Source organism: Salvelinus sp. IW2-2015, linkage group LG10, assembly GCF_002910315.2.
Source record: "Salvelinus sp. IW2-2015 linkage group LG10, ASM291031v2, whole genome shotgun sequence".
Taxonomy (NCBI): domain Eukaryota; kingdom Metazoa; phylum Chordata; class Actinopteri; order Salmoniformes; family Salmonidae; genus Salvelinus; species Salvelinus sp. IW2-2015.
In genome coordinates this window covers 20,871,186-20,891,940 of record NC_036850.1, presented here as the reverse complement: position 1 = coordinate 20,891,940, position 20,755 = coordinate 20,871,186, and the positions used below count along the sequence as shown (strand labels likewise).

The 20,755-nt window shown below is 44.9% G+C and overlaps 1 protein-coding gene across 2 annotated transcripts in view; it reads right to left on the bottom strand.

The window, feature by feature from the left end:
* Positions 1–2,977: 2,977 nt before the first annotated feature.
* Positions 2,978–20,755, bottom strand: part of LOC111969510 (tyrosine-protein kinase CSK) — a 40,224-nt gene continuing 22,446 nt past the window's right edge. For both annotated transcript variants that reach the window (XM_023995686.2, XM_023995687.2), the window contains exons 2-13: positions 17,828–17,922; positions 13,820–13,933; positions 11,996–12,108; positions 9,369–9,588; positions 7,451–7,544; positions 7,153–7,218; positions 6,946–7,045; positions 6,736–6,826; positions 6,530–6,603; positions 6,135–6,330; positions 5,915–6,001; positions 2,978–5,676 (exon numbers count right to left, since the gene is read on the bottom strand). In XM_023995686.2, coding sequence (XP_023851454.1) covers positions 5,494–5,676; positions 5,915–6,001; positions 6,135–6,330; positions 6,530–6,603; positions 6,736–6,826; positions 6,946–7,045; positions 7,153–7,218; positions 7,451–7,544; positions 9,369–9,588; positions 11,996–12,108; positions 13,820–13,933; positions 17,828–17,842 — 1,353 coding nt within the window. In that variant the 5' untranslated portion in view covers positions 17,843–17,922 and the 3' untranslated portion in view covers positions 2,978–5,493. The remainder of the gene's footprint in view (positions 5,677–5,914; positions 6,002–6,134; positions 6,331–6,529; positions 6,604–6,735; positions 6,827–6,945; positions 7,046–7,152; positions 7,219–7,450; positions 7,545–9,368; positions 9,589–11,995; positions 12,109–13,819; positions 13,934–17,827; positions 17,923–20,755) is intronic.

The following is a 20,755-nucleotide window of genomic DNA, read 5'->3' as shown; positions in this document are numbered from 1 at the left end:
CAGGAGAGCGAGAGATCTGATCCCAGACCAGAGCAGACGAAGGGGAAGGAAGGGAATTGATGGAGCTTTGTGGAAGGGGATTTGTCAGGAGCAACAGAGTGGGGAGCACAGTTGGCCCATGTGGACAGCTGAGACAGCACCACATCGCAGCCACATCAGCCTGACATCGGCCTGACTACTCCCTTCAGCACCAATCACCTCACTAAGTTCCTGTCGTCACCGATTGGGCTGGAATCGGAAAACTCCCCCACATGTCCTGCTGCTGTTACCAGTACAAATTAACCCCATTTTGGCATCAGTGTCTTTGTTCTCTGCATATTTCTCCCAGTAAAATAACCTCCTCTGTGCTGTATAAAGTATAGCATTATTATATATCTTATCTAGGGCTTCTATTTCTATGTTCTAGAACATGTTCAGTGTCTCCAGTCTTGAGAGTTATGGCAACCATATCAGGTGAAATAATTAAGCAATAAGGCCAGAGGAGGTGTGGTATACGGCCAATATACCACGGCTAAGAGCTGTTCTTATGCACGATGCAACACAGATTAACTGGACACAACTCGCCGCGGAGTGCCTGGATACAGCCCTAGCCATGGTATATTGGCGATATACCACAAATCCCTGAGTTGCCTTATTGCATTTTGTAAACGCTGCGTGTAACACATCCGGTGTCAGGATAAATAAAATGCAAGGTCTGCTAACTTTCTTTTATTATGTTTAATTACCGCAAACAATGAATGGCAAATGCAATTTTCGTATATACGGGTTCGCTGTTTCACCGCGCAGGATGAACAGAGAACTGTGGAATGTACTCAAATAGTAGTTTTTATACTATGACAATTTTATTCTCAACGTGTCCAGTTGGCCTATCACAGTAGAGGCTGGGCGTGGTTTAGACTTTGCCCCCCTTTGCTGGCCCTTTGTCCAAGCCCCTTGGCACGTTCCTTTGTCCACATCTGGTTGCTGGGTAGATTAGCTCCTTCTTGGGTCTGTCGATTCTACACTAAAACAGTTCCTAATATGGTATTGTCCAGTATTCTAAACTCTTGGTTGGTCTAGAGAGCTGCACCCCTCCCCTCTCCAGACTGTCCACCGCTTTTATGGCCTGTGTTGGTCATTCCTTACACCTACACACACTATACAGAGGGGGTTGTGCGTGCATGTGTGTAGCAAAACAATATTCCTCTTCAACCAATATGCTAACAGGCTATTATGCATAAACATAAATCCTAACAATTTATAAACTGGTTACCAATGTAATTACTTTTTTTTTTGTCATACCGTGGTATACTTAAGTGGTAATGCCCGAGAAGCAGGTGTTTGGAGGATATATTGGCATGAGTGTTGTCAGGCCCATGACAAAGTCGAGTGCCGGCAAACCGTACCAATATATCCTCCAAATACCGGCTTCTCGGGCATTATAACCTTTATACAACGGGTTACCAACATATTCAAATAATGATTTACATATTTATTAAAAATGTTATTTTTATGAATTTATTCATTCTGTATCTATGGGCGCTACCCAGTCATTCGTTCTAAATGTTATATTGCCATACTGGCAGGCAACGTTCTTATCCCTTGCTTGCTAGCTAGCCAACTACGGCTAACTTACAACCATGTCAAACGGTGCAGCCAGAATAACAACAAAGTAGCTGCATTTGCAATAACTGTTCTCTAGTGACATTTATCTGGATACATCCATAACAATGAGATAAAGAGGCACGACTTCACCTAGCATAGAAAATGTGCTCTCTATGTCAGGACACTGTTGTTCAGGAGCTAGTCAACAACAGAGCTATATCAAATCACTGAAGCTGGAAAGACCGCAAACTAGCTGCACTTTGTTTCATTTGACTTGTTTTCTATTGATATTTATTTTTATATATCTATAAAAATGATACTGATTCATGATTTCGAATGGCTGAGAAAAGCTGCCTGCCTGTCTGTCTCATCCCGACACGTTCATTACTATGCGACAGCTGGAAATAGAATATTGGAACAATGCTGCAAATGTCAGAGAGACAGACAGCAAGGTTTATACAACTCTCCGCTGTTGAAAACTAAATGTTAGTCTAAAAGAAATGTGAGAAAATGTCTAGATGTTTTTGATAGTGGAGATCAAGTTTATAAATTACCTGGCTGGGCTGATAAAACAGTGGATTGCACAGTCACATGGAACAGAGTGAATAGGCATTTTAAAGTCATAGATTTAGTCGGTAACTTGTGGTATAGACACCGGATTGAACGCGGTTTTAACAAATCAGCATTCAGGATTAGACCCACCCGTTGTATAAGATCTGATATACCATGGCTTTCAGTCAATCAGCATTCAGGGGTCAAACCACCCAGTTAATAATTGGATTGTGATCACAGCAGCATGTCGAATTGGATGAGGTATCCATGATGATATGGTTTCCTGTCATAGCAGACAGCTGCAGTACATGGAGTAGAAGAAAGATGACCTCGGCCACATTCTGTCACATGTACATCTGTCAACTCAACTACTTCAAATGGCCCAGAGGCTCAGGCACTACAATCCACACTAGCCTCTAGCCTGCAAACATCAGAATCCTCCTGGATTTAACAAAAATTGTTGGTGTAATCAGATTAATTCATGGTGAGTTTTAATTTGTTGCTGTCAAGAAATATCAGGCTTTGGAGATAAGTTATGGATCTCTGCTGACAACGTATCAAAAGCTGAATAAAACAGGATGCATCCTCGTCCACTCATCTGGGATAGTGAAGAACACGCACTGAACTGTGTGTGTGTGTGTGTAGTTGACAGGATTGTGGCATTTAATTGTGAATGTGTGTGTCAGTGTGAGATGAGAATCATACGCAAAAGTCCTGGAATGAACTATGACCCTTCCAAGGTAGGATGACATCTCTATAACTCACAAGTAGCCTAATGCGGCTACATTTGAACACGCAAGAGGGGTGACTAACTATGGTGTTAACACTATAACACCAGCAGTATATCACACAGGCTTTTTATTGATGCATTGTATTTTACCAGGCAGATTGATTAAAAACAAATTCTTATTTACAATGAAGGCCTGACGTAACATATTTATCTCCATCCATCCATGAGTTCTACTGGAGTAGACTACACGGTGCCAGCTGGTGTTGATCCATGGTAGTGGTACAACCATCACATGACTCAGTGAGTAAGATTCATTGTTGCAATCTTGTAGTAGCCTAAGACATAGAGACAGGACACATCAAAACATGCATCTAAATCTGAGAGGTCCCTCTCCAGCATTGATCCTCCTGTGTTTTCAGAAGCACTGTAAATGTGAGATGGAGTGACGGCCCAGTGTAACGATGGGTTCTGACAGCTAAGCAGAGGCGCAGTCTTGGCTGAGAGCGCCATGTGTTGTGTAACCAGCCCATTGTTACCACTCTGGACTGTCAACGCCATTAACATTCACAGGAATCAAAATGAGCCAGTCAGCCAGGGCCATGGACAACTGTTGGCTCCTTATGTGCAGGAAGCAACAGGGCTGGCGAGATAGGATGAGGGATGGAAACAGAAAGACACATGGGCAAAGGAAGGCATTGAGCCAGAAAGAAAGACAAAAGCTGAAGATAATTGAATCATGTTTCTTTCTTTCTTTACAAAACAAAAAAAATACACTGTCACACAGACAAGGCCCTTAAAGCTGTTCTATTTGAGCTCTGCTCAGTCATTCTGTGTGTGCCCTGTTTGCAGCAGAACATCACTGGAGGCAAGTGGAGGAACAGCCACTCCAGGGGAAAGAATGGAGAAGAGAATGAAATGATGAGAGGAGCTTTAGTCTATTTGACTAACCACTGGAAATGGAAACAGATCAGCTGACACAGAACACTGCAGCTTGAAGACTCTTTTGGCACATCAGCTATATCTGTTATCACACCCTCATAAACACTTCTACATTCTAAAACAGAGCGGTGTGAGAAATTATTATTTTAGGCTCAATCTGTGAAGTCACAGGTTCTGACATGCATTTCGCTACACTCGCAATAACATCTGCTAACCATGTGTATGTGACGAATAAAAATGTGATTTGAAGACCACAGGACCAATCCAGTTAGAATACCTTATTCACAGTTCAGTCAAATAAGATTAATTGGCCCAAATGTATGTATGAACCCAGTGGGTATGTAAAGTGTGTGGAATGGCTGTATTACCTCTGTGTAAATTAATATTTACCGTGTGGGAATGTGTGTGTGTGTGTGTAATAGCATAATGACTAGAGGTTCACTTCATATGGAACAAACACCCAGGGCATCCCCAGTGGCCCACTGCCCTGCTGTTACCTCTATCATCCAGGACATTCACATGACTGAATAGTACCCAGGTGCTTTCAGAGGGGAGCCCCCTCTCCCTGTGATGTCAGTGTGGACTGTTGACGTTCTTTCCACACTGTTCAGACGGAATGATTTATTCATAATCATGGTAGCATAATAAACATTGAACGCACTGACAGTTAAACCCAAGGCCTCTCGCACGGCATGCACACACCCAACCCCAGCATTCGCTACACTAAAACATTCTTATATCCTTCAGTCTGTCTTTCCTTGGCTTCATTTGGTTCTTTTTTTATCCTTTAATTATATTTTAATATAAAACAAGCCCACATATGATGAATCGACTATGTTGAGAAGTGCGCCTCCCTCCCCTGTCCTGTTTGGAGTTGGAGATAGGCGCTTCCCAGCGGAGGCTCTTTATGTACTGGCCTCTTTTCCTCTGAAATGTTCACGTTCTCTTTAACGGACATAGAAGAACCTGTTCTGGAGCCGGAGGGAGACAACTGCACAACTAACCTCCCACCAGAAAAATTATTTAAAAAAAGATTTCTTTAAAAAAAGGAATAAAAACTGAATAGTCCGAGTGGAGGAGTAGGTTCTGGAAGCTGAGGGGGTCTGGAGCTCTGTATACTGGAAGCACTTTGGCACAGAGCCAATGCCCCAAGTAAGGCCCCACACAGGAGGGTGAGAGACAGACAGCATGCAGCGCCACACTACCAACCAACACAGATACAGGAATGATCAGGGCACAGAGAGACAGACCGAGAGAGATTGAGAGCACCTGACAAACATGTGGAGGAAAAGGCCAGCCTCCCCCATTATCATCACGTTTTGGAGAAGAAAAGAAGAGTTTGAGGAGGTGACAACGCCACAGTGGAGAGACTGGGAGAACAGGAGGAGGAAGGGGGTAGAGGGAGGCTGATGGACTGGACAGAGGAGGAAGACAACCAGCTGACAGAAAGCTATACAACACATACAGGACTTCTGTTCCTTTCCTTCAGAAGATTAGAGAGGGAAGGTAACACGGGAGGGTTTACTACAGTCCCAGAGGAAAACAGGTACAGGTCAGGTATCAGGTAGGGTGTGGTCTACAGGTGAGGCTGGATGAGGAGTTCCGGTCCTGCTCCAGTTAGTTTCCCCCAGCCTGGACGCTCCCTCCCTCCCTCCGCTCTAGTCTGCTGTGTCTTCCCTCCCTGCCCCTCACAGGTAGAGCTCCTTGGCTCTGATATGCGACAGCTTGTCTCTCAGCATGCGGAAGGAGGGCCGCAGCCCCACGTCCAGGGTCCAGCACTGCTTCATGACGTCGTAAACCACCACTGGGCAGCCGTCGGGGGCGTCCATCTTGTAACCCTTCTCCACCCGCGGCACCACCTCCTTCAGGGGCTGAGGAGCAGAGGGGAGGGCGTTATCAACCCAACGACATACTCTCCTATTACGTTCTAACATCCTCCACTGTCTGAACAGTGGCCTCAACCCATCTGCCTGTGCACAAGCTTCACAGCTATTAAATGATACGAAATACATCACTCATCAAGATAGCCATTTTTGCCTTGCATTGGAGAAAGCAATACAGATAAGGCTGCTGCCCCTTGCTGGAGTCACCTCACAATGTCATACTTACAATTCTGGGGTAAGGCACACGCCCAAAGGAGTAGATCTCCCATAGCAGGATACCATAACTCCACACGTCTGACTTAGTGGAGAACCTCTGTGGAGGGAGCAGAAAGAGGTCAACTACACAAGACACCACAGACACAAAGACAGAGCTTAGGCTACACTATTTAAACATCCTCCCATCTACACTCCCTCCTTCGTCCAATCCCCTCTTTTTCAACCCTCACCTTCTCTCGCAGGGCTTCGGGGGAGGTCCATTTGACGGGCAGTTTGGCAGTGTCCTGTGTGGACGAGGCCTCCTTGGTCAGACCAAAGTCGCTGACCTTGGCGATGTTGTCGTCAGACACCAGRACGTTCCGGGCCGCCAGGTCTCTGTGCACAAAGTTATTGGCCTCCAGGTATTCCATGGCTTCACATACGTCACTGCACAGCAGATGTGAGAGACAGATAAAGAGAGAAACAATGGGATCACTCAGCCAAGAAAAAATAACTAATTTCATTGTAGATAAGTGATACCAATAGCCATTTAAAATACTTTGGTTTCRGGCATCCTCTCCAGGGAAATCACATTATAATTGAATAAAGAAATCCAATACTGCAGAASTTCCTGAGGATGACTTACAGTGAGAATTTGAGCAAACAGTCTCCTCCCAGCACGGTCCGTCCTCGAGAACGGAGGTAGTCCACTAGACTGCCCTGTGGTGGGGGGAGAGAGGGATGGCTGTCAAACTGGGAAGTAGGAACAGACCCCATCATAAAGGGACAGTGGACTCCAGCCCACGGCCTAGATAGAGTAGTCCCTGGTCCAGCAAGACTAGACTGAAGTACCTTGGCCATGTACTCTGTGACGATGTAGAGACTGCCCCTCTCCTCTACGATCACACCCAGCAGCTGAACCAGGTTGTTGTGCCTCAGTTGCCTGCAGGGAAGAGAGTTTAAGTGACATAGCTACGCACTAAGGTGTACAGACACAGAAACACAGTCATAAGGTTTTAGAGAAAGTGGGTAAGACCATAAAACAGAATGGTTGAGACTTACGTCATGACGGAGGCCTCAGCGATGAACGCCTGGGCCGTGGCGTCGTGTTTGATGCACTTCACTGCCACCTTGGTCCCTCTGTAGTCCCCCACCATCACATCTGAACAGATACATAGAGATGTAACACTGGACAACGACACACAGACCTCACACGGGGATGGAAAGAGACGCTTCTTTATCAGCACTGGTCTCAGTTAGGGTCTTTACCTCCAAACTCCCCTTTGCCAATGGTCTGGATGAGCTTGAGTTCCTTTCTGTTCAAGGCCCAGCCGCCTGTGGAGCAGCAACAGAGAGAAAGTCAGACTCTGGTTCCAGCAGAACTAATGAAACATCATTCTTCCCCAGACAGAGCAAAGCACAAGTTTAAAGACTTACTGCTAATTCAAGTGATTAAGCCCAGGTTTCCTGTACTACAGAAGATGAAGACAGACTGAGTCACTGTGTATTCTTACAGACCAAGAGTGACTCAGAGAATGGAAACACAAGGTTAGTAAAGTGTTCTTACTCCTGGAGAATTCATCCTGGGCGGCCACCGTTCCCTCCATCAGCTTTGGCTTGATGAGTCTGGTACAGAGGCCGTCYGCGTCTTTAGTGTAGTGCTGAATGGAGATAGGCGAGAGAGAACATGGTGAGTTGGATAGTGTGTATATTAACAGGTTCTGCATAGTCACACTGAGGAGGTAGAACTGCATGTCAACCATATGTCAAAGACCAGACAACAAAGTGCGGGACTCAAGGGTCTCAGCAGTCTGGGGTGAAAAGGATGCTGGGATTGGAGGGCTAGAGGGGACTCTGCTAATTAACAGGAGAAGCATGGGAATTGTGTGTTTGGTGGTGAGAGGTCACTAACCACACCTTCACTTTTGATACATAATCCTGTCGACACCAACTGATCTACATGTGATCAGGTTAACCAGTCAAACACACCGGCCATCRTTTTGACCTATGATTAGTTTGTTAATCAATGGAGAAGCACCCAGTCATTGAGTGTAATCTGACTGCCACTGTCTGTTTTACATGTGAGTAGCATTCACAACCACCAGAGGGCAGCATGGTATAGGAACTATTGCCTCTGTACAAGCTACTAAACAAATATATTCATGTCAACACTGTATTTGAGCTTTAAAGACCCATTATCAAATTAACACATTTCTGCATATTTGCAGTCATGAAACCAAGGTTATATAACTGATATTTGGACAATACAAAAATACTCAATGTGCCTGAATACACACTTGAATCGCCACACAAGTACCCACCATCCATAACAACCCAAGTACTTAACATGTGATTGACTAATCCCTTAAATGCAACAGTGTTTGATTTCCATTATGTGGTTAACAATACAAATGTGGGTCTTTTGACAGGGAAGGACAACTTGTGTGTACCAATGTGGATGGAGCCTGTTGTGACAGGCCAGTGAGGGTAAGGTGAAAAAGAACGAGCTAAAAATCACAAGAATGTGAGAGATCCAGTCACAGGCGCTATTAGAGAGAGCGGGCGGTGGTGGTGGTGGGGGGGGGGGGGGGGCTAAAAATCACAAGAATGTGAGAGATCCAGTCACAGGCGCTATTAGAGAGAGCGGGCGGTGGTGGTGGTGGGGGGGGGGGGGGGGGGGTGTAAGGCGAGAGCGAGAAAGCGCAGAAGGAATAAGCGGAGGATTGTGGTAGAGTGATAATAAGATAGAGTGTGCCAGTTAGACAGATGGTCCTCGATGCCAGTGTGCAGATTCATGCCTAGATCCCAGCAGCGCCTCTGGGAAAGAGATGAGCGTTAATTAAAGTGTGATTGCAAACAATCTAGCTAGAAGCCTGATGGAGCATCTTATCTCTGGGGAAGAGACCTTTCCCACCATGGCCTCCTTCCTCCCTTAACACACTGACTCAGCCCTACTGCTGTAGTAGAAGCTGTCTAATAGACCACGCAGTAGACGGAGGTCTACCTCCACTAGGACTGGGAAATTACAGGGACCGAACGACATCATGGTACTTAGGTGCCGATTATATATGTATTGCCATTTGATGATCCAAACATATTGCTCACTATAGGTCTGCTGCAGAGACGAGAGAGCACAGGAAAAGGAGTTTTGATCAGTCATGGAAATAAGTGCTGAAATCATGTTGGCTCCCTATTTAAAAAGACAGAACAAGCTATAGGATGAAACAAATACCAGGTATAGCCGACTAGCGCTTGCTAACGTTAACTTAAATCAATACTTGAGAGTCAAAGTATCAATATAATACATTTCCCCAAATAATATTGGTCGCTCTCCCATCAATAACCTCCACCGCCTTCTCTAACTATGTGACTAAGCGTCCTTGACGAGTACCTTACCACCATACAGGATAGGCAGAGTGGGAGGGAGTAGCCTAAACAGTAAGAAATAGGGAGTGTTTGGGACTGACAGGCTGACACCGCCTTACCTCCACCAGCTGCATGAGGTTCTGGAAGAACTCCTCCTCGTCGATGCTGAGCTTGCCGTTGTGGTAGATGATGCGGTAGTGCTCCACCTTGCCGTCACAGCTGACACACAGGGTGTAGTCCCCGGGGTAGTTGGTGCTCTCCCTCGCCAGGAACAGACCAGTCTCTGGGGGGTAGAGGAGGCGCTCTGCCTGCTCCCGCGTTATCTTACCATGGAACCATCTGGGGATGGACACGAGGAGGAGAGGAGAGAGGGGGAGGGACAGGACATAGAGATAGGGACTTAATGGACTACAGAAAATTACCATACCAAGGTCATCAAAAGGGCAAAAATACAAATTTATAAGTAGAGGGGAGATCTACTCATTATTATTATTATTGCAAGCATGCAATGTTGGCCATGTAACACACATACAAAGCCCTATTAAAAGAGTTGATAAACAAATCAGCCATAGACAAGGTAAAGGGGACAACAGCAGTAGATCAGCATAATGTAAGGCAGTGGCATTTCTAGACAGTTGTGCTTAGAGCAGTGAGCCCGTCTGTGTCTCAAGGAGCCAGTGAGAAAGTACCTTGGCGTAAACAGGAAACGCCGACAAATAAACACAGGCAGGCAGTCTGAAACTGACACAGGCTCTGCAATAACAGGAAAATGCAAAGCGGCACAGGGAAGGCAAGACACAGAGCAGGGCCTGCCAGACCTCTATCACAGAGAGGTGAGACCTCACTGAGGAGAGGAGGCTTTTAGAGAGAGCAGCATAGAGTCTCTCATCCCCTCAGAACACAGTCTATGAAACCTGCCCCCGGCTGACCGCAAGGCAAGCTGCAGGACACTGGACTTAGAAAGCTCTCTTAGGGAAAACACACGCGGTTCCCTTTGTTTTTGCTCAAGCTATTAAACACGGCCTCCATCTCAACTCATGTACAAGATCTACAGGCTTCTACTGGATAAACTCCACCTCTTTCTTGTCTTTTTCCTTAAATCATTCATCTCTTATCTGTAGTAGACCCGAACACAGAATCCCCCAGCAGTATGGAAACAGGAGCAGCAGGAGGTCCACAGGGGTCTCTCTGGGGGCTGGTGAGTTAAGGGTAATCAAAGTGTGTAATTGATTTACACACTTCCCTCCCTCCCTCTGTTGCCCAGCACCAAGACAGAGACAGAGCAGGGCCTGTGCAAAGCGGCTTAATGCGGAGAGAGGATCGAGTTGATTAGATCAGCGGAGCTGCTTCTCCATGGACAGCAGCCTCCTTAACTCCCATTAATCTGAGAGCAGGCGCCAGTAAGCCAGCCAAACACTGAGTAACCAACAGCCAAAACACAGGAGGAGCACACAGGAGCTACCAGCCAAACATATGACCAACCAGTCAAACACAGGAGGAGCACACATGAGCAATCAGTCAGACCGTTTAATGAGGAAGCAGGGCATGTAATATGTCATTTGTTGCAGTTTGTGCTATTCATTAGTCATACGATGGGAGAAACGGAAAACAGGCTGCTAGAAGTAAGGGGAAAATAGAGTAAGGAAGGACAGTGTGGAAGGAGGTAGGAGAGACTGCAGTGAGGAGGGGACTGAGGCCTTTTGACAGTCTTCTTTAGGGTGGTGCTATAATTCCCTCTCCTTACCAACAGAGTAGAAGATTACCAGCAGGTGGAAGCAGTGAGCTGCGAGGTCAAAGAGCAGCATCTCTCAGGGTGTGGAGACCAACATACCCAAGAACACAGCTGACTGTTAGTTATATAAGCCAACAGGGAGCGTTTTCCCCAAGACATCTGTTACCAATTCATAATAACATAACAACCCCCCTCGGACTCACACCACTAACCACTCCTCTCTGAGGGGATCCACAGGGCTGATGTATCATTGGCTGTATTTACAGAGAGTTTGCTCTCTTACAGCTGAAGGAGAGTATGAGGGCAGTGGACTCTGCCCAGTCCCTCCACTGGTGACCTCTACTTCATAAGGACAGCAAACCCACTCACTCCCTCTAGCCAGTTCCCTGTCCAGTGGAGTAGCCTTGTCTTTGTCCTTCCTTGTAACACTTGACTGGTCGCCCTTCCCCACACTGCTTGAGCTTTCCTCTGCTCAGCTGGGCGGTTAAGCTCAGAAGATGGGGATGGTGGGGGAGAGAGTCTGCAGTGTGTGTGTGTGTGTGTGTGTGTGTGTGTGTGTGTGTGTGTGTGTGTGAGACAGAGCGAGACACACACCCCCATCAGTGTGTTTTGGTCCAACAAGTTTGAGTGCAGCAACCTCAGCCTTGTCCTGTGTGTGTGTATGAGAACTCTGATTTCCTCCTGGCCTCCAGTTTTATACCATTTGCATAAGTCTCTCATTTTTTCTCTCCCTCTTTTGAAATAGCTGTCCCTTCAAAGAGCCCGATTCAAATCGCAGCGCCAGTTAGCCCCACCCACCCACAGTGGCATGCAGCCACCCAGAGAGCAGAGGAGACAGAGAAGCGGCAAGAAATAACAAATCAATTACCAACGTCTCCTATCAGGCCTTTGTAACACTCCAACTCTAATGAACTAAGCCCCATATTCATACCTTTATTATACAGTGAAACATGGGAACTTCACAGGTAAGGGCACATCCTATGTGACAGATCAGCAAGGTACTCGTGTACTTACGGCATAAGACTGAGTTTTCCCCCTGACTTGACCCCTTCCCTTTTCTGGACGTAGTTAGCTGGGATGGTTCCCTCTCTGCCCACTGTGTTCTTCGCTTTGTACCAGTTGGGATCCTGAAATAGCAGCAGAAACACCCTTTAAAACCTCTACGGGATCAGTGTCCCCCCCACGGGACAGTTGAGCTAACGTAGGCTAATGTGATTAGCATGAGGCTGTAAGTAAAAACATTTTCCCAGGACATAGACATATCTGATATGGGCAGAAAGTTAGATGAACAAGAATTTAAGCTAACTACACTGTCCAATTTACAGTAAAAGAACACCATGCTATTGTTTGAGGAGAGTGCACAATTATGAACATGAAAATGTATTAATAATCCAATTATGCACATTTGGGCAGTCTTGATACATTTTGAACAGATATACAATGGTTCATTGGATCAGTCTAAAACTTTGCACATACAATGCTTCCATCTAGTGGCCAAAATCTAAATTGCGCCTGGGCTGGAATAATACATTATGGCCTCTCCTGCATTTCAAAGATGGAACAAAAAACATGCATTTTTTTTCGTGTTATCTTTTACCAGATCTAAATTGTTATATTCACCTACATTTATTTCACATTTCCACAAACTTCAAAGTGTTTCCTTTCACAAATGGTATCAAGAATATGCATATCTTTGCTTCAGGTCCTGAGCTACAGACAGTTACCCCCTGACCTGACAGTTACCCCCTGACTCCCCTCTCTCCACTGGGATTCTCTGCCTCTAACCCTATTACAGGGGCTGAGTCACTGGCTTACTGGTGCCCTTTCATGCCGTCCCTAGGTGGTTTGAGTCACTGACGTGATCTTCCTGTCTGGGTTTGTGCCGTTGCAGAGATCTTTGTGGGCTATACTCGGCCTCGTCTCAGGATGGTAAGTTGGTGGTTGAAGATTTCCCTCTAGTGGTGTGGGGGCTGTGCTTTGGCAAAGTGGGTGGGGTTATATCCTTCCTGTTTGACCCTGTCCGGGGGTATCATCGGATGGGGCCACAGTGTCTCCTGACCCCTCCTGTCTCAGCCTCCAGTATTTATGCTGCAGTAGTTTATGTGTCGGGGGGCTAGGATCAGTCTGTTATATCTGGAGTATTTCCCCTGTCTTATCCGGTGTCCTGTGTGAATTTAAGTACGCTCTCTAATTCTCTCCTTCTCTCTCTCGGAGGACCTGAGCCCTTGGACCATGCGTCAGGACCACCTGGCATGATGACTCCTTGCTGTCCCCAGTCCACCTGGCCTTGCTGCTGCTCCAGTTTCAACTGTTCTGCCTGCGGCTATGGAACCCTGACCTGTTCACCGGACCTGCTAAAAAAGCCAACTGACATTTACTCCTGAGGTGCTGACTTGCTGCACCCTCGATAACTACTGTGATTATTATTATTTGACCATGCTGGTCATTTATGAACATTTGAACATCTTGGCCATGTTCTGTTATAATCTCCACCCGGCACAGCCAGAAGAGGACTGGCCACCCCTCATAGCCTGGTTCCTCTCTAGGTTTCTTCCTAGGTTTTGGCCTTTCTAGGGAGTTTCCTAGCCACCGTGCTTCTACACCTGCATTGCTTGCTGTTTGGGGTTTTAGGCTGGGTTTCTGTACAGCACTGAGATATCAGCTGATGTACGAAGGGCTATATAAATAAATTTGATTTGAGTTACCCAAATCTATGTCATTTTAGGTGAAAATTGGAAGAAAAGAGACCAATCCTTACGCTTTTAACACAGCTGTATAACTACACAAGTCCAGCACCATAACGGTTTTACACAGTATAGAAAGGTGAGCCTTGCTTACCCTGGTGACTCCGATTATGGTCAACACATCTCCTTTACAGAAAGGCAGGTCCTGTTCATTCGTCGACTGGAAGTTGTACTTGGCTACACACTCTGTGCCAGGCAACCATGGCACCTAGGTCACGAGTGAAGAGGAAATGAGCTGTTATAAACACTGAGATTGACTACAGTAAAAGGTTACAGATAGTCATAGTTTGGACGAGTGAATTGCATTTGTCATTGACACTCCAGGGAGAAATTCAATTGCCATCGGGTTACAATAACACATTATTACAAGCATATAAAAGGTCTACTATTCAAAAGGTAGTTATGCTGGTTTGTCCTATACACTGTTCAGACCATATAGCATGTGAGCCTATTCTTTAGGCATTAACTGAGGCTCCCACGTCTAACCGGTGGTGTTGTGGCATCAGTGTTGTAAATAACATACAACCATGACCCCTGTGAAGATGTTATCAGTTAGAGGCAATGACAGTACAAAGCAGCAGGTGTGTGTGTGTGTGTGTGAGACCGACAAGGTGCATCCAAAATGTCACCCTATTCCCTAGAGGCTCTGATCATAAGTAGTGCACAGGGAATAGGGTGGGACGCAGCCACTATCCTCATATAACCTGGTGTATTCCTGAAGCAATGCTCTACACACAGCTGTGTGTGTCTGATATCGTTATCAGGACACACATCCCTCAATCATTTCCCGATAGGAGTCAAAGAGAGACAAGCGTCACAGAGGGAGCGATGTGAGAGTTATGTACTGTTGTGTGCCAAAGATTAAAATAATTTGGGTTGATAAGCAAATGTGAAGACGGGGGATGTCAGTCATGCTATGCAGCTGCTGGCAGATGAAAATCAGAAGCACTAATGTCAGTCAGGAAATATGACACGTCTGAAAGGGGCAGGGCACATTAGAATGTGTGTGCAAGTAGGATGCGTGCATTCGTTAGTGATGCATGGGTTGACTCAAACTGCAGTCCCTGTGGTTGTATCTGCGGGGCGTTTAGGGTCATGACATTGTGTGGCTGAAGGGTGGCGGGTTGAAGAAAGAGAAAACAATACCTTTAGAATTATTATTATTATTTTTTTAAAGGTAGAATTCTTGTGCAATTTATATCAATAGGCTACATTGAGGTTCCCTTTCATTATTTTAGGCTTTATGGCATTAGCATGTCAGCCTGAGCTTTAGGGCCCAGCTGTACGCGTGTCAAATAGCCTACACGCCAATCACAAAATACTTTCGGGAACGGGCAGAGAAACTTAGTTTAATTCAATAAGAAAAAAGCTGTGAAATGGAGAGTAGAAAATAAAGAGAAGTAAGGGCCAGAAAGGTAATGTTTGGGAAAGATTTTGTGAAGTGGTAAGAGGATGATAGCAGTGTTGTGTGATGGATCTGTACAAATTCGACAGTCAGAAGATGGGGACATCAAATAGTCCTATGGCACGTCAAGGGAACTGTAGCCTACTGTTCAGATGGGTTAAATGGAAACTGAAATCTGGACACGACAACCTCTCATAGCCTTAATATTAACTCCTGCAGAATTAAGCATTTCTTGCAATAAAATGATGCAAATGTTGGCCACATTTTTACTCAGGAACAGGAGTGCAGATATGATTTTCTTTCAGCATCTTAAGCGAATGCGCAGTTCGATCACACGTCTACAGGGGGTATATTTATTGGAATCATAAAAGCAGATAGTATTTCAACCACATAAAATATGCACCCAAGCAGAACTAAATCTGATCATAAACACAATGGGTCGTATTCATAGCTTTCTATTTCCTTACAACCAGTCAAACTGATGTCATTTGGAAACATTGCACAGAAAATCTTCCCCGTACTTTTTAGATATACAGTGGGGAGAACAAGTATTTATACACTGCCGATTTTGCAGGTTTTCCTACTTACAAAGCATGTAGAGGTCTGTAATTTTTATCATAGGTACACTTCAACTGTGAGAGACAGAATCTACAAAAATCCAGAAAATCACATTGTATGATTTTTAAGTAATTAATTTGCATTTTATTGCATGACATAAGTATTTGATACATCAGAAAAGCAAAACTTAATATTTGGTACAGAAACCTTTGTTTGCAATTACAGAGATCATACGTTTCCTGTAGTTCTTGACCAGGTTTGCACACACTGCAGCAGGGATTTTGGCCCACTCCTCCATACAGACCTTCTCCAGATCCTTCAGGTTTCGGGGCAGACGGACTTTCAGCTCCCTCCAAAGATTTTCTATTGGGTTCAGGTCTGGAGACTGGCTAGGCCACTCCAGGACCTTGAGATGCTTCTTACGGAGCCACTCCTTAGTTGCCCTGGCTGTGTGTTTCGGGTCGTTGTCATGCATGAAGACCCAGCCACGACCCATCTTCAATGCTCTTACTGAGGGAAGGAGGTTGTTGGCCAAGATCTCGCGATACATGGCCCCATCCATCCTCCCCTCAATACGGTGCAGTCGTCCTGTCCCCTTTGCAGAAAAGCATCCCCAAAGAATGATGTTTCCACCTCCATGCTTCACGGTTGGGATGGTGTTCTTGGGGTTGTACTCATCCTTCTTCTTCCTCCAAACACGGCGAGTGGAGTTTAGACCAAAAAGCTCTATTTTTGTCTCATCAGACCACATGACCTTCTCCCATTCCTCCTCTGGATCATACAGATGGTCATTGGCAAACTTCAGACAGGCCTGGACATGACCTTGCGTGCGCTGCAGGATTTTAATCTATGACGGCGTAGTGTGTTACTAATGGTTTTCGTTGAGACTGTGGTCCCAGCTCTCTTCAGGTCATTGACCAGGTCCTGCCGTGTAGTTCTGGGCTAATCCCTCACCTTCCTCATGATCATTGATGCCCCACGAGGTGAGATCTTGCATGGAGCCCCAGACCGAGGGTGATTGACCGTCATCTTGAACTTCCATTTTCTAATAATTGCGCCAACAGTTGTTGCCTTCTCACCAAGCTGCTTGCCTATTGTCCTGTAGCCCATCCCAGCCTTGTGCAGGTCTACAATTTTATCCCTGATGTCCTTACACAGGTCTTGGCCATTGTGGAGAGGTTGGAATCTGTTTGATTGAGTGTGTGGACAGGTGTCTTTTATACAGGTAACGAGTTCAAACAGGTGCAGTTAATACAGGTAATGAGTGGAGAACAGGAGGGCTTCTTAAAGAAAAACTAACAGGTCTGTGAGAGTCGGAATTCTTACTGGTTGGTAGGTGATCAAATACTTATGTCATGCAATAAAAATCAAATTAATTACTTAAAAATCATACAATGTGATTTTCTGGATTTTTGTTTTAGATTCCATCTCTCACAGTTGAAGTGTATCTATGATAGAAATTACAGACCTCTACATGCTTTGTAAGTAGGAAAACCTGCAAAAATCGGCAGTGTATCAAATACTTGTTCTCCCCACTGTAGATAGCGAGATCTCTCAATTTATTTAACTTTATCCCCCTCACCTGGTCCCTAAATGTCTTTTCTCCGCAAAAGAAGCAGGGATGACAGAACTTGACCGATGTCAACTAGATTGAAGCATTCATTCTATCGATTTAAGACATTATGGTGAGCAAGGATTTATTTAGTCTTCTAGGGCAGCGATTCTCAACTGTTGGGTGGTTGTGAGTGGGTCGTAGGTGTCCACCCCCCCCCCCCAAAAAAGAAATCTAATAGATAAATGTTATAATTTATGAAGAAATACTCCAGTCTAAACGTAAATGGCCAGGTAAGAAAGTGTGTAGAAATGAAGATGACATTATACATTTAAATCGCAGATTTTTTTTCTTCAACCACATCATTTGCAATATAGAGCTATTAGCAGCACTATTTTGGTTGCTTGTGTGGTCACAAACCAGTGAGATTATTAACGTTCATCAAGAATATGTGCAAAATGTTATTGGGCCTCAGATTTTCACATAGTCAGATGGTTGCGGATGGGTTATTAGCAATTGCAAGCAGGGGTGAACAAACAGCTGACTTGTGCACTACTAGCACGCGTGTGTAGGTGTGTTCCTCTCACCTGGATCCCAGACATGGTAAAGGGGGTGGGGGAGAGGGGGGCAGCGGGTGAGGTGTCCTCAGGCAGGTGTCACTGGTCAGCTGGTACCATCAGAGCTGCAGGACAACAGAAGAGAAGATCGTCAATCACCACGTATTGTGGTTCCCTCTGACAGACTAACACCACACTGGAACAGGATGCATGCTCAGCCTGGTAGACAACCACATGTGGTCTGGTCAGTAAACAAGAGAGAACCAGATTTAAAATGTTACTCTGCTTAGTTCTGTTAAACAGCTTCAATCTGCAGTTTACTGTATGTCAACTCAGTCACTGTGAATAAGATTCACATGCAGAGGAAAAAAATAGCCTACTGTCACTACCTTGTTTTTCAACCAAGGTGCATGAACACTGGCACAACCTCATCTACTGCAAAAAAAACACACTTAATGTGCTGTTATAGACTGCAATAGCCTACGTACTAGAATGAGTGAAATATAGGACAAAACAATAAGACTGCTCTATGCAGATAAGCATTTCTAAGTGCCAATAATTGTGCCTCTCCACTAGAGGTCGACCGATTAATTAGGGCCGATTTCAAGTTTTCATAACAATCGGAAAATCTGTATTTTTGGGCGCCGATTTGCTATATATTTTTTTACACCTTTATTTAATCTTTATTTAACTAGGCAAGTCAGTTAACAACACATTCTTATTTTCAATGACGGCCTAGGATTTTTAACCTTGTCAGCTCGGGGGATCCAATCTTGCAACCTTACAGTTAACTAGTCCAATGCTCTAACACTGATTACATTGCACTCCACGAGGAGCCTGCCTGTTACGCGAATGCAGTAAGCTAAGGTAAGTTGCTAGCTTGCATTAAACTTATCTTATAAAAAACAATCAATCAATGACTGTCATTGCTCCAATGTGTACTTAACCATAAACATCAATTCCTTTCTTAAAATCAATACAAGTATATATTTTTAACCCTGCATATTTAGCTAAAAGAAATCCAGGTTAGCAGGCAATATTAAACAGGTGAAATTGTGTCATTTCTCTTGCGTTCATTGCACGCATAGTCATGGTATATGCAACAGTTTGGGCCGCCTGGCTCTTTACGAACTAATTTGCCAGAATTTTACGTAATTATGACATAACATTGAAGGTTGTGCAATGTAACAGGAATATTTAGACTCATGGATGCCACTCGTTAGATAAAATACGTAACAGAATAAACGTTTTGTTTGAGGTGATAGTTTCCGGATTAGTCAAAGGTATATGGTTTAGAGAGAAATAGTCGACGCGTTATAATTCCTGTAATAACTTGCGGCTGAACTTGAAAGGGGTTCCTTCGTTATTTTACCGTTCATGTCTTCCATAGAGAATGTCTTGATCTACTTCAAATAAGGTCTGTGTTTCGCGGAGGAGCAGACTGACAGGGGACCATGCAGACAAGCTCTGCTTTCTGCACTACAACCTAAAACTTCTTAACTGGGAATATTGAAGACCCATGAAAGATGGTGGTTCGTTTTAACATATGTTCTCATGTTATTTGAGACTAAACTTAATATAATACATAAATAAAATAAATTAAGTGTTCATTGTTCATTCAGTATTGTTGCAATTGTCATTATTACAAAAATGTGTGTGTGTGAATGATACATATAAATACATCATTTAAAAAAATTATATATATATATTTTTTTAAATCGCCCGATTAAATCGGTATCGGCTTTTTTTGTCCTCCAATAAATCGGTATCGGCGTTGAAAAAAATCACAATCGGTCGACCTCTACTCTCCACCGTGACCTTCAGAGTGAGGCGAATGCAGGAGAGTTGATCCTCCCAAAGGAAATTAAGCCTCCCTCTGCCTGTTGCCCACTGCTCTGATCTCTAAAGCTAAACCCACCACTATCTCAGCTCATCTGTGTCAGGTAGGCCTCTGTGCTGTGAGAGCTGAATGATCTGTATCTGATCTACAGTAGTGAGCAGTATGATCTGTATTGGCTGGATCTAGGCTACAGTAGTGAGCAGTATGATCTGTATTGGCTGGATCTAGGCTACAGTATGCAGGCAGAACACAGCAGATGCCTGGCCTGAAGGGTGTCTTGGTGGTCTGTCCCTGAGGATGAGAAAGGGGAGGACAGAGAAAATACTGGAGGCACACAACAAGGCCATACGGTTCATGCTGCATCAGACAAAGGCACACACAGCATGGTCAATTCACCACAGGAGGGCCAGTACAGTATCTCACCAGTCAACACACTGCCTCATCTATCGTGGGGGGCAATCAGTGCCCCCCACCTCACTACAGACAGAAAAAAGGGAGGCACTGGCACTGTGACCAGGGACTCTATTCACTGTCAACCTGTTTTAATAGTGCTGCTGTTTGGCTGTGGTAGTGTCCAGTCTGTCAATGTTATGGACAGCAGCCCCATCCAGCCAGATACTGATTGTAACCCAGTGCTTTCGGAACTCCATAAATGTACTGTAGAATTCTAGTGCTATTAAATTATGCATGACCAGAAGGCCTGGGTGGGCTGGCTGGCCTCATCCATACAACCACTAGTGTATCAATGGCCTCACAGCACAGCAGAGCACTGCTAGTCCTACATCCTGTTTTAAAACAGGAAGTTGGCTAATTGCAGATCTGTATGCAAACTGACAGAGCCAAATATAGCAGCTCTGGTATACCCAGAGGCCACCCACTTTTCTATTTGCCATTCATAGTGTCAGTCAGTGGAAAGGGAAAGCATCACGCCAAACCCCATTGTTTTTAATAAATACAAATTTCTTTAATCTAGCCTACTTCCATCGTCCTCTAAGAGGGACTGAATATCCTCCTCACTTCAGTGTCAGTCAGCGTATGTGAGTGAAACAGCCATATCATCCATGGCTGCTATAGTGCTGGTGAAAGGAGATGATTCAACACAGAGCCGGTGAGGAAAC